The 13,584-nt window shown below is 41.9% G+C and overlaps 1 protein-coding gene across 1 annotated transcript in view; it reads left to right on the forward strand.

Annotated features, from left to right (window-relative positions):
• Nucleotides 1-209: 209 nt before the first annotated feature.
• B4galt6 (beta-1,4-galactosyltransferase 6) overlaps nucleotides 210-13,584 on the forward strand; it is a 57,856-nt gene continuing 44,481 nt past the window's right edge. Inside the window, exon 1 of the mRNA XM_027935702.2 lies at nucleotides 210-1,124. Within this exon, the coding sequence (XP_027791503.1) occupies nucleotides 1,010-1,124 (115 nt within the window). The 5' untranslated portion in view covers nucleotides 210-1,009. The remainder of the gene's footprint in view (nucleotides 1,125-13,584) is intronic.

The following is a 13,584-nucleotide window of genomic DNA, read 5'->3' on the forward strand; positions in this document are numbered from 1 at the left end:
GCGCGCCTGCCAGTCCGGATTTTCCTCTGAGGCGCCCCCGCCTTTCCAGGTCCACCCCCTTCTCCGGCCCAGAAGCGGCTCCGACGGCTTGCGGCCTCCTTCTCTTCGCGCTCCCCACCTCGGCTCGCCACGCGCTTCGCCGGAGCCGATCTTTGCCTGGTGTCCCGGGGGCGGCGCCGGCGGGGGCGCCTCACCCCTGCCGGCGGCGGTAATGCCTCTGCCTTTGCCGCCCTTGCGGCCGGACGGGCAGCTGGCAGCGGCTGGAACCAGAGCCGGAGCGTGCTCGCCGCTGGCCGGGACGCCGCCCTGGCCTGCGCTTGGCTCCCGCGGCGGCCGCAGGGTGCCGGGGTCCGGCGCGGCATGAGGTGGAGGTTGCGCGCCGGCGAGCGCCCAGCTCTTCGGCCCCCAGGGCCCCCGCGGGCCCTAGCGCGTCGCGTGAGCAGGCTGCGGCCCCGGCGCCCACGCTAGCCCGGCGCAGGCACGAGACGCCGCGGCCCGGAGAAGGAGGCGCAGGCCCGCCGAGCGATCGCGGGCGGCGGGACCCTGAGTTCTGGGCTCGGTCCTGGGCGGATACCTGGAGCCGCGGGCAACCCCGGTGTGCTGCAGTTAACTGCCCCTCTCCGCAGGGCGCCGCGGCGCGCAGCCTGCGCCTCTCCCCACCTGCAGCCCCTCCTCCCGCCGCTGCCTGGCGGAGGGAACGCGCGTCCTCGCCCTTCCTCCGCCTCTCCAGGTTCTCTGGTCTCGGGACCCCCACCCGGACTCTCTTCTTCCTCCACCTTTCCTCTTAGTCCTCCCGCGCCTCTCCTCCCCGGCTCCTCGGCCTCCCATTCATTCCGTGCGCTTCATCCCCTTTTCTCCTTCCGGCTCGGGCCCTATTCCCAGAGCCTCTCTGCACGGAACCGTCGGTATTCTCGGGGTTCATAGCACATTCATGGAAGTTTAGGGCCTGGACGGTGGCCCCGAATCCGGCCTGAGAGCGCAGCCCGAGCTGCAGGCTGGGAAGAGGAAGATGTCTGTGCTCAGGCGAATGATGCGGGTCTCCAATCGCTCCCTCCTCGCCTTCATCTTCTTCTTCTCCCTGTCCTCGTCTTGTCTTTACTTCATCTATGTGGCTCCGGGCATCGGTAAGTACCGAGACACACCCTCACCTCCCACGGTCACAACCGAGAAAATGCCGAACGTTAAGGATGTTACTTGTGGGATTTGGAGGCTGTGTAAACGGGGCCCTCAGAAAGCATTTTATTTGCACTGTTATTTCAGACGTGTCAAACTGCCTGCAGGCATGGCTTTGCTACGTGAATTTTGTTAATGTACGTTTAAATAACTTAAAGCATTGCATTAAATGGACATAGTAGGTGTAGGTGTGATGGCCCAGGATGCTCTGGACGCGTTCTGAAGTATTCATAACCCGCTTTATCCATTTAATATCAAATCCTAAGCTGGATGGTAGTTTTATTCAAACATCCTCAGATATAATAACTGGTTGTAAAATTATAATGGAGAAACCGGCAGCAGGGAATGTGATCGAGGTCAAGAGTGTACCTATTCTAGTGTTCTAGGTCACTTTTTTAGAATGGGGTCAATGAACATTTGTGTTATACTTCAGGAATTTTTAGGGTCTGACTTGTCTTGTAAAAAACAGTGCTCCATTATTTGGTATGCGTGGATTTGCTTTTCAAGGGCAGGTTGCCTCAGCTACCTGTTAGGATGACTTCGAAGATAAAATAGTGATTAAAATAATTATGTAAGGCAATTTGTAGTTTAAAATTTTAAACTTCTGTTTAGCACTTTAGGCCTTTGGTCTGAAATACAGAATTGGCTTCTTTCTTAAATTTCCTAATTCCTCATCCCCACTTTTGTTGGTAAACCACCAACTTGGAATTATTCTAATGAATGAATAATAAGAATTTCACATGGATATGAAAATACATCGTTATTTTCAAAACTTTTCTGAATTTTCCTTGGTTATTGTGTTTTTAATGTTAAACTGTTAGTAACAGTGTGCATCTCCTACCATTTTTCATTAGACACTAAGTTGGTTAAAAATGTGATACTATTATAGAGTGAAAACACCTGCAGAATTTTGAGATGGGTGTAATAGATATTGTTATGAATTGTTTGGGAGAAGGAAGAAGCAAGCCTCATCCAGACTGTTTGACTTCTTAAAGAAAAATCACTATGTGACTTTTTCTTTATTAAGGTTTTAGATTGAAGTAAGAAATATACACTCAGAACCAGATGAGGTGGTGCAGGCCTGTAATCCCAGTGACATGGGAGGCCCAGGCTAGGGGATCACAAGTTCCAGACCAGCCTCAGCAACTTAGCGAGGCCTTAAGCAATTTACTGAGACCCGTCTCAACATAAAAAAAACAAAAAACACTGGGGATAGAGCTTAGTGGTAAAGCACCTCTGGGTTAATCCCTAGTACCAAAAAAAAAAATAAAAAAAAAAAAAATACACTCAGATGATGATGCTTGAGAAGATAAATTGCTGACACCTTGATGTATCTCAAAATAGAAGTTTTAGGGTAGAGTTTGTAGAAGCATGGATATTTTAATATTATTTTCCATAGATGCAGTTTCTTTGTACAATAGCAACAGCAAACAACACCCCCTTGAAGCCTATAATACTGACAGTAGTTCATAATTTAGCCTGAATTACATCTTGGAGCCAAACTCTCTTATGGCTGAAATATGTGTGTGTAGGAATACCCTTTATTGGTCCCAAATATTAAGTTTCAAATCTCTTCTATTAAGAAGCCCCTATTCATCTTACCATATTGGCTAGTTTGGTAGATGTCAATCTTTCGTATCACTCAGTTGGCTTGATGTTATCCAACATGTTCAGTAAAGACTTTCCTTAAGGTTTGTTATTTATTTATTTTTGCCATTTTGGAAGTCTATACGTTAATTCCTAATTCTATGGCTTTTTTTTTTTTTTCTTTTACTTTCTCATGTAACTTCTTAGAATTTGGACATCCCAGTGGGATGTTATTTTACTAGACATTTAACTTTGATTTTGGAGAAGGGTTTTTTTTTTTTTTTTTCCCCTTTTGGTTTGCTCTTAGATAACAATGTTCTTACTTTGTATTTAACTTGTTACTTTGTATTCAACTTGTTAAAGTCATATTACTCAAAAAGTTAACTAAAGAACTAGGTGTGGTGGCCCATGCCTGTGATCCCCAGGAGGATGAGGCAGGAGGATTTCAAGTTCGAGGCCAGCCTCAGCAATTTGATGAGACTGAGCAACTTAGCAAGACTCTGTCTCAAAATAAAAAGGACTTGAGATGTGGCTCAGTGGTAAAGCACCCTTGGGTTCAGTTCATCAGAGGGGGTGGCGAGTGGGGGAAGAAAAGTTAACCAAAGGAAATCAGAATTCCAACTTTCATTTGATGTCATCCTTTTGTTTTTAGTTTTTTGGTTGGTGTGTTAATATATTATCTGCAGATTCTTAAAATTCAATTGATGTGAAATACTAATATATCTTTTATATATGAGTGCTTAATGTTTCCATAGAACAATCATATTAACATCATAAAAATTTGGGCAGTTTTCTTGCAAGCAATTAGGTTGACATAATTTAAATACTGTCTTGAATTTTATTTAAAAAACAACAAAAACCCATTAAAGCTAGTAAGAAAAGTAACTTAACCAAGCTTATAAAATACCATAAATTTGTAAATTGACTCTGGTTCAAAATCCTGTGCCATCTAGCAACAAACAAAAACAAAAAAGCAAAGCAACCCCCTTCCCCCACCAAAACCCACAAAACCTTCCTACTTATCTGTATGTCTTTTAAGTATTGGGAAACAGTTTTGCAAAATTCAGATATTTTGCTTGAATGTTCAACCTCTTATCATTGGCAACAAATGTTGTCTTTTTTATAAGTGTCAGGATCCGTTTCTTCATATTTGAGGAAATATAGGTCAGACACACAAGTCTAACCATGGTGTGTCTGTTGTTCCCACAAGTAAACATGATGTCCCATGAAAAATGTGGCTAGTTGAGTTCACAGTGCGACAATCCATTCTCTGCAGACATGCTTTGGGTTGAGACAGCCATAGTACTTTGTTAGGCAGCAGAAGTGCTTTACCTGTGCTTCCCATTCTGTCCTGGATTTCTTAGCGTTTTCATTAGACCTATAGAAATTTCTTCATGAAATGCATCATATTTTAGCTTGAATTGCCTCTTGGGGGCTAAATTTTCTTAAGACTGAGATATATGTTGAAGGACTCTTTATTGGTTTTAAATAAATGTTTCAAATCTTTTCTGTTAAGCCGTCCTTGTTAATCCTACCACATCAACCTGCTTGGTAGGTGTCAGTTACATTATGTCAACATCTGTGTTTGCCAGGTGCCCTTCTCAGACAGGACTTTTCATTTTAGTTACTCTTCTTTGATCTCCTTTGCCTGTGTTCCTGTCTCCTCTCTTCTCTCCATTGTGAGCTGATACACTACCTGATTGTAGTGTGCTGGTTGCAGACGGCATACTCTGTTTAGTTTCCAGTGATTGTCGATGTTGCTTAGCATTTTCTGGGCTATTTGGGTCTTAATGTACAATGAGTTCTGTAGAACTTGAAGCTCATTGTTTTTTTCCCCTGACATTTCTGATTCATTCAGGAAACACAGGGATAGTCTTTAACTCTAGTGTTAAGGGTAACTTAAGGGAGATACAAGCACCCTCCCCCTGGCCACCCCATAGGAAATCCACGGACACACTGCCCTAGACTACCCAGGAGAGGTAGGAGCCATGAATTGTTTTTCATCCTATGTTGGCCTTTGTGCCTGATTGCAAAGAGATGAGTACAGTTTCCCTCCAAGGTTTTTACTTGGTGGGATTGAGACTAGAATTTCACTTAATAGGAAGCCATTTCTAGTATAACTTCCAACATAATCCAGTTATTTCCCTGCTGTCATATCAGAGGAGAAGATGAACTAGCTTAAAAAATTCATTCAACAAATACAAATGGAGCACGGGAGAGAAGCTAGACATTGAGGTACCAAAGATAGATGGCAGAAGCAGTCATCAATGAGGATGAGCCTGGGGAAGGAGCTGCAGCAAGTCCTTGGAAAGCATGTGGTGGAGAGTGAGCACTGGTTAAGTATTTCAGCTAGTGGTTGGAGTGGGCCATCACTAGGATTTTTCCAGACTGAGCAAAGGGTTTCTGGTCAGAATGAACAGCATGAGTAAGCTTCCAGAAAGTGGGAGTACTATATAGTTCCATCTGGCTACAACTCAGGGTGTGGGGTGGTAGATGGGTCAGATTGGGAAAGGTTTCTGGGCTCACACAGCTTTATCTAAGCTGTCTATTATTAAGAAAGAAATCAGTGGGCCTGTAATCAGTGAGGCAGTATCAAGGGGGAGACTGAATAATCTCCCTGGGAGTGGGAATTTCATAGTCCATTTGACTCACTAGCATCCCAGACCTTTCCTAGACTAGTGAGAGGCTGTTTGGTATTTTGGGTAGTGGTGGAATCTAATTGGGCCACTTTGGTCTGAATTCCTGTGGGCCATTTTGAGGAATTACCTGACCAAGTGTTGGGTTATTTGGGCCACCATGGGGTTTGTATCCTACTGGGAGTGGTGGAGTTGGTGGTCTTGGGTGGTAGGGTGCAGGCATATGTATTCTGGGAGAGGTGGCTTAGTCAGGTCCTTGCTCAAAGCCCCCTTGACCTTTTTCTTTTTCTTTTCCCCTTTCAGTGCTGGGGATCAAATCCAGGGCCTCTTGCATTGCTGGACAGGTGTTATATGTCAAAAAACTACACCTTCAACCCTCACCTGTCATTTTGATTGAGCTTTTCTTTGGGCTTCTCAGAAAGTTGCTATTTGCCCTGCATGTTTCTTATCATATCCCTTTAGCCTCCTGGCTCTGGCTAAACTAGCCTGGCTCTCTCTGTTCTTAACCTGTTTTATTATTTTTATTTGTTTTGTTTTGTATAAGACAGTAGGGTATATTTTGACATATTATACATCCATGGAGTATAACTTAGGATCTCATTCTTGTGGTTGTACGTGATGTGGAGTTTCACTGGTTGTGTATTCATCTATGAGCATATATGAGGAAAGTTATGTCCGGTTTGTTCTACTGTCTTTCCTGTTCCCTTCCTCCTCCCTTCCCTTTCATTCTCCTTGTGTAATCCAGTGAACTTCTATTCTTCCCAACGCTCCTCCCCTTATTATGTGTTAGTATCCACATATCAGAGAGAATACTCAGCCTTTGGTTTTTCGGAATTGGCTTATTTCATTTAACATGATAGTTTTCAGTTCCATCCATTTATCAGCAAATGCCATAATTTCATTCTTCTTTATAGGGTGAATAATATTCCATTGTGTATATTTTCTTTATCCGTTCATCTGTTGAGGGCACCTAGGTTGGTTTTATTGCTTAGCTATTGTGAATTGAGCTGCTATAAACGATAATGTGGCCGTGTCACTGTAGTATGCTTATTTTAAGTCCTTTGGATTTATACTGGGGGTCAAATGGTGGTTCCATTCCAAGTTTTCTGAGGAATCTTCATACTGCTTTCTAGAGTGTTTGCACCAATTTGCAGCTCTACTAGCAGTATATGAGTGAACATTTACCCCCTCATTTATGTGGGGAAACATTTATTGTTAACTTGTATTTTTTGGGGGGGGTACTGGGGATTGAATCAGGGGTACTTGACCACTGAACCACATCCCCAGCCCTATTTTGTATTTTATTTAGAGAGAGGGTCTCACTGACTTGCTAAATTGCTGAGGCTGGCTTTGGACTCTTGATCCTTCTGCCTCAGCCTCCCAATTACATGCGTGTGCCACCTCGCCTGGCTGCTACTTGTATTCTTGATAATTGTCATTCTGACTGGAGTGAGATGGAATCTCAGTGTAGTTTTAATTTTCATTTCTCTAATTGCTAGAGTTGTTGAACATTTTTTTTAAAAAATATATTTGTGGACTATTTATGTTTCTTCTGTGAGTGCCTGTTCAGTTCCTTTGCCTATTTATTGATTGAGTTAGTTGTCTTTTTTGTTGTTGTTGTTGTTGTTTTTTGGTGTTAAGTTTTTTTTAGTTCTTAGTATATCCTGGAGATTAATTTGAGCTATTTTAGTCTGTGTTGCATTGCAAAAGCTCTTTGGGTTTTTCCTCACCAGATGCTCTGACCTGCGTGGCTCTTTCATGAGTTCTTCTGCTTTAGGCCATGGTGTTGGTCTTATTTATTCTCTGGGCCTCCCTACTGGCCTCACATCCCATGCTGGTTTTAAAAAGGGAAATAATGCAATCTCTATTTCAGAGTAATATTTCTAGTGAAAGATGGGGTATAGAGGACAGAACCAGGAACAGGAACAGCAGATGAGAAGTTATTGCAGTTGGTCAAGCAATAGAAGGTTTGATCTGGATCAGACTTGATAGTTGCACCAGGAGGAACTAAGTATGTGAATAGTGCAGTTGAAGAAAAGGAAGTGTCTTCAAGATAATGCTCAGATTCTAACTTAGACAACCAGGTAACTAGTATGCGGGAGTGTAGAAAGACATGTTTTGATGGGGCTGTTTTGATTTTAGAGAGATTGAGTTGGGGTGCCTGTGGGACATCCAGGAAGGATTGTGTCAGTAGGTGGGCAGATGGAAGTATGGGCGTGGAGCCCAGAAGAGAGATTGGAGTGTCTTTAGTCCATGGGTGGGTGACATTTATCTGTTTCTCCCCCAACACACCTGAGTAATAAACTCACTCCTGCAAGTGGAAGTGACTCACTAAGTTACTTACTCTTCAACATGGAATCATAGGCGCTAAATCAGAATATGGAGAAGGCCTAAGTGTAGTATGGAGGTATCCCAGGAGATGCTGCTACCTTTTTTTATTCTCCTGTCTTGTGAGAAAGGAGTCGGGGCTGGGGAGGTAACTCAGTGTTAGAGCCCTTACCTAGCATGTGCAAAGCCCTGGGTTTGATTCCCCAGCACCACAAAAACAAAGGATCCAGTCCACACTCAAGGGGACTGGAGGCCCTTTTAGAGATGGCCTTCCACATTCAGATTACTGTTCTTGAGTAACGCTTGTAACCCAGCTCTGTAGTGTCAGTGTAAATTAATCCAAATCCTATGGTCTTGGGGGAAATTAGGAAAATTTATTGACTCATTGAAATCTGGCACTGCTAAATACCGTTTAGCACCTTAGTCTTTTATGAATAATATGAGATCTAGTAAGCATTGTGGCAGAAAGAAGTAGTAATATGTTTATCTGCAGCAGCGTCTATCATTTCTCCCTTTTCTTGTTTGCCAAAGAGAAGAATAGCCACATCTGTGGATACCTTTAAAAGGGAAACTCCTAACCTAGCTTTGTAGTCTTTGTATATGATAAGTATTCGTGTTAGTCAACTTTTTGTTACTGGGACCAAAATACCCGAGGAGGGAAACCTTATTTTGGTTATGATTCCAGAAGTTTAGTCTGTGGATAGCTGAGTTCATTGCATTTTAGCCCAAGATGAGGCAGGATGTTATGGCCAAAAGCCATGGTGAAGAAGTGCTGCTGCGTTCATGGCTGACCAGGAAGCAGAGAGGAAAGCCGGGAAGGGACCACAGGGAAGATGAACCCTTCCCCGGGTATGCCCCAAGTGACCCACCAGCTCCAGCAGTGCCCCGGCAGCCTGCAGTTCATTCACCCAATTCATTCAAAATAGGATGGACTGATTAGGTTACAGCTCTCACAGTACAATCATTTCACCTCTGAACATTCCTGTATCAGTGCAGGAACTTTGGAGGGGACACCTCATCTTTACAACATAACAGGATTCCAAACGCCGTTTGGAATTTGGTTGGGAAGAAAATGCATTTATTTTCCTTTTGAGGCAGTGTTATATATGGTGGTTAATTTCCTACCCATCCAAGCCTTATTTGAGGTGGTATGCTTTAATGAGCATCTTTCCCAGGTCCCAGAAATCTTGGTTCTGATTTATTTTTAACATAATCATCCTGGCAGAAGCCTGTTTATCATAGGATGTGCTACAAGGTTTCTCGGGGCACTAGTACTTTTAGGCTTCATGCTCTGGTGGTTCCAGCTGTGACGACTACGTTCCTCATCACAATCCCTGTTTTTGCTTCTCTCTGCAAGGTCCAAGGCCATGAGAATCCTGGACACAGAGGCATTGGTGTTTCTGGTGCCAGAGTTGTAGATAGAGAAGCCCCAGGAGCAAAACCCCAAAGGTAGCTGGCGCTTTGTATGGAAAGTGCCATAGCCAGTAGGGCTAGCCTTTGTGTGAAGAAAGAAGAAAAAACAGACTCTCTGGGTACTTGCCCAAAGTCTCACCCAGCTTGGTGGAAGAGCTGAAATGTACACTTTAGTATTCTGGATTCCCCTGTTCCTGAGTTGAAAGAACTGACATATTCTGCTCTGGAAACTTGAACATTTGGAGAAAATATGAACCCCATTTGAAGGGATAACCATACAGATGAAACTTTCCTTACATGGCCTCAGGAGTATGACTGCTTTTAGGATTATTGTTAAGAAACACAGACATGCACACTAATTACTAACGGACCTGAAATCAGTGTGATAACAGGCCTTGTGAGTCCACCTGTCCCTGCATGTTTTCAAGTGAGGGTAAGTGACCACCCGTTAGGGTTGGCGAGGATGCTTTGCTTGAGACAGGACAGATCACCAACATGGCTTCATCTCTGTGCTGTGTTGACCGTGTGCCCTTCACTCCATGCACCCGTGGCCTCCCAGCCACCTGTCCTTTTTCCACCCACACGGGCCTTCTTGGACTCCTCTTTCCTTTCAAGCCTGCATTTCCTGTTTGTGTTGGGCCAAAACTGTGGAGGTGGGTGGGAAGTCCAAGGGCAGAGTCCTAGGAGACTCCTTGGCTCCTAGGTTGCATCTGGGTGTTCCTCAGGCTCTGAGTGTTTACAGTTTTGTCCTGGCGCCTTGGACCAGCCTGGCTTTTGTCACCAGTGCCTGAGCTGGCAGTTGGCCCATTCGAGCAGAGCAGTCTGTCCTGTGGATTCCTTCCTCTCTTTTCCTTTCTCTGCTTGCCCCCTCCTGTTATTTTTAATTTGTGGACAGTGCTGTGATTTAATATTTAAAAGATCCTTTCCTTCCATTTCTGACTTTTGTCAGGATAATAAAGAGAATAATTTTTCAAGTAATAAATGTGATTTAAATTGGAGATCAGGTCAATTGAAGGTTGAAAGCAGACGTTTCTGAAGGTACTTACAATGCTATTAACATGCCTTTCGAAAACTAAGCATTTCCTCTACTTGTAACTGGGTATTTTTACCTAATTTCTTGTCTCACTAGGGAGTGAAAGGGAGCATCCCAGTTTTACTCTTTTCTAGATATAAATTGTACTTTTGGGACCACTCAGTGTGTTATATTTCATGGTCACATTCCCGTGGGCATACATGCTTTTGGTCATAGAAAAAAGTTGTCAGAGTTTGGTGTAAGCTACAACAAAACCCTGGTTAGTTGAAATGGGAGTTCGCTTGTCAGTAGTCATGTTTTTTGGCTTTGTGGCCCAGTAAAATATTTAGGAAGGTAAACTTAGTAATGTTAAATCTTAAATTTATTAATTCACCTTTTTCCCCCCTTCTCTGGGAGTGTAACAAATAGGACCTTTTGCTGGGATCTTTGTTTTGTAGGTTAATTAGTTGAGTTAGTAAAAGTTTTTGTCTTCAACAAATCCTTGTTGTTGTATGTTGATTAAGAATGCAGATGGACTCTCCAGGGTCTGAATGAATTGTGCATGCCTCAGAAAGCTGTGCAAAGGAGGATGCATAAGTTTAACTAATATGGAAGGAAAAATTCCTGTTTGGCTTATTACAGATGTTATTAATCATGTTTAGAGAATTAATATGAACAGTGGTTTTTCAAATATTAATGTGCTTAAGCCATAGTTAGGGTGGTCTGCTTTAATAACCTTATTTCCCAGGAATTCCACCAGAGATTCTGAGTGCAATTCTGATTTACTTTTGAATGTGTCTCAGGTAATTCTTCAGTCTTGGAACTATGTTTCTGAAAAACACCCCAAATGGTGGTGGTGGTGGGGAAATTAAGTGCTAGCTAGGTTTACTTTTCTCAATTGATCATCATAATGCCCTTTGGTCTTTTATAGAGTGAATCTTACATTTTGAAAACCAGGTTAAGTTGTTCTAAGATAGGAGTAGCTATAAATCATGGTGAGGATTTTTTTCTTCCAGAAGAGAAATGGACAGATAAATTGCTTAAGATAGCTAGAATCTTGTACTCCTTTATGAGACTACAGTGAGTAGGGGTTTGTTATAGGTTGATCCTAAATGTGTTATCTAGTGTTTATAATTATTAGAAAGATAGGTTGTAATTCATTTGAAACGATTAATAAAGTTCTCAAAGTGTACAGCATTACAGGTTACCCAGTGGAAGTAATTTCGACATAACATTTCCCAGTATTTGGCTAGAAAATTCTTTTTATAGTATCTTTATGAGAGTTTTTGCTATATAACTGTATCAATTTTGTTACTATAACATATCATGATTAAAGTAGTCTGTCTTGTTTTTAAACCTTTTTATGTATTTGAGGTTTGCTAATGTTAGTGTGAGTTTACTGAAATCATGTTACATATATGGTATTTTGATAATTATTAAGTCAGTCTGGTGGTGGGGCATACTTATAGTCCCAGCTGCTTGGGAGGCTGAACCAGGAGGATCTCTTCAGTCCAGGCCACTCGGGACAGCATAGTGAGACTGGGTCTCAAGAAAGGAAAAAAAAGAAAAAAGAAAATTACAATTTCTAATTAGAATGCAGTTTCAAGTTTGAGTCACAGAAGAGAAATTGGACTTTTCTTTTGAATCTGGAGACTGAGGTAGAGACTTACAAGGCGCCTTGTTTACTGACTCAAAAATGGGCTCTGGATTTGGAAATCTTTGAAGTTAATTTCCTGTCCAGCATCCCCTTCTCTGCTTCTTGTTTTTCTTTCGTGACTTAAGTAGGGTGAAATTCTAAAAGGCGTTTTATAATCATGAAAACACCAGGAGATTGGGGATAGTTGTAAAACATAATTGAAATAGTTCTCACTTTATTTTTTTTCTATTTTCTTATATCAATAGAATTCCCAAGTGGGTAGGGAGATTTGTTTCACATTCATCTTCTATACTCTGAAACTACTGATTTTGAACAATTTTATAATGTTTCCTAGGCATGTTTACTTATGGTTTGTTTTTTTCGGTCTGTAATGTGGTTGGGTTTCCTGATTAGATCTTTAAAATCTGTTTAATTGCCTACACGTTTCCTTCTCTGATTCCCTCATTTCCTCCTGATTGTGTTTTTTTTTTTCCCAATGTGGTTCATTAACTCTCTTGGGCTCCCATAAAACTTTAAAGAAGCCGCGCATTATTTTATATGAGTACCACAGTGAATCAACAGAAGGACTCATAGGTATCTTGAGTGTTTTCAAACCACTGGATTCTGGGTCTACTTTTTGAATTATCAACTATGTACAGAGTAGGCCGAACTCATGTTCTGTTGCAAAGGAACTTCTGATGTTTTAGGCAGTATGTGCCTCTTAGGATCTTGGCTATTTCGGCAGGAATCCACAGGACCCCTTACTTCCTAGCTCTTCTTGGTAAATAGTAGACATTCAATAACTATCTGTTGGGTAAACACCTCTCCAGCCTCAGCATCTGTAATGTAAGGCCATTGGAACAATCCATTTTTATATGAGAATGTTTAACCATGATCAGTATTTAAGCGCAGATAATCTTCAGACAATTTAAGACTGTCAACTGCAAAATGAAGGGATAGAGACCTGTTGTCTAAGTTTTAGTGTCTACAGCAGCAAAGTTTGAGCTGTTGGCTAAGATTTGAAATAGATCTGTACTGTTTGTGATCATCATTATTATCTGCCTGATATAATAGAACTCTGAACACAGCTCATGACTTCTTTGCAAGGTGGAGAGGAGGACAGTATAGGCTGGTAATTGTACAACAGATGATCTTGAGTCAAAACCTGACTTGTATTGGAATGACAATGGTCAGATAGTCTCTGTTTAAATAGTACTTTGACATAAAAGGAGTTGATTGTTTAATAGCCTGGAACAATGTCAAAGTTTTTTTTGTTTTTTTTTTTTTTTAATCTAAGCAATACCTTAGTCCTAGGCAAAGTATAAACAGCATTTCATATTTAGTCTGGTCTAATCCTGGGGCTTATACCACTATCAGTAGAGGTAATATCTTTTCCTTTACCAACATGGATGAGTAATGTCTGGGGATTTATTGAACATGCCCCTGAATGTAGAAAGAAGATAACTTTTCAGCATATGAACCATATGAAGAAGATTGCTGATGTCTGTAGGAAATAGTAAGGGGTAAAGACACAAGGTATTTTGCTTTTTTAAATGTTACTTATTTATATGTTCAGTAGTTAAACTGGCAACTCTGTTTCTCTCCTATAACTTTTAAAAAAAAATATTTATTTAGTTTTAGGTGAACACAATAACTTTATTTTTTATTTTTATGTGGTGCTGAGGATCGAACCCAGTGCCTCATGCATGCTAGACATGCACTCTACCACTGAGCCACATCCCCTGCCCTCGCCTATAACTTTTAAATGTCTCTTCTGGCTTTCTCCTGCTCATGTTAAT

The sequence above is a fragment of the Marmota flaviventris genome, chromosome 16 (assembly GCF_047511675.1).
Source record: "Marmota flaviventris isolate mMarFla1 chromosome 16, mMarFla1.hap1, whole genome shotgun sequence".
Taxonomy (NCBI): Eukaryota; Metazoa; Chordata; class Mammalia; order Rodentia; family Sciuridae; genus Marmota; species Marmota flaviventris.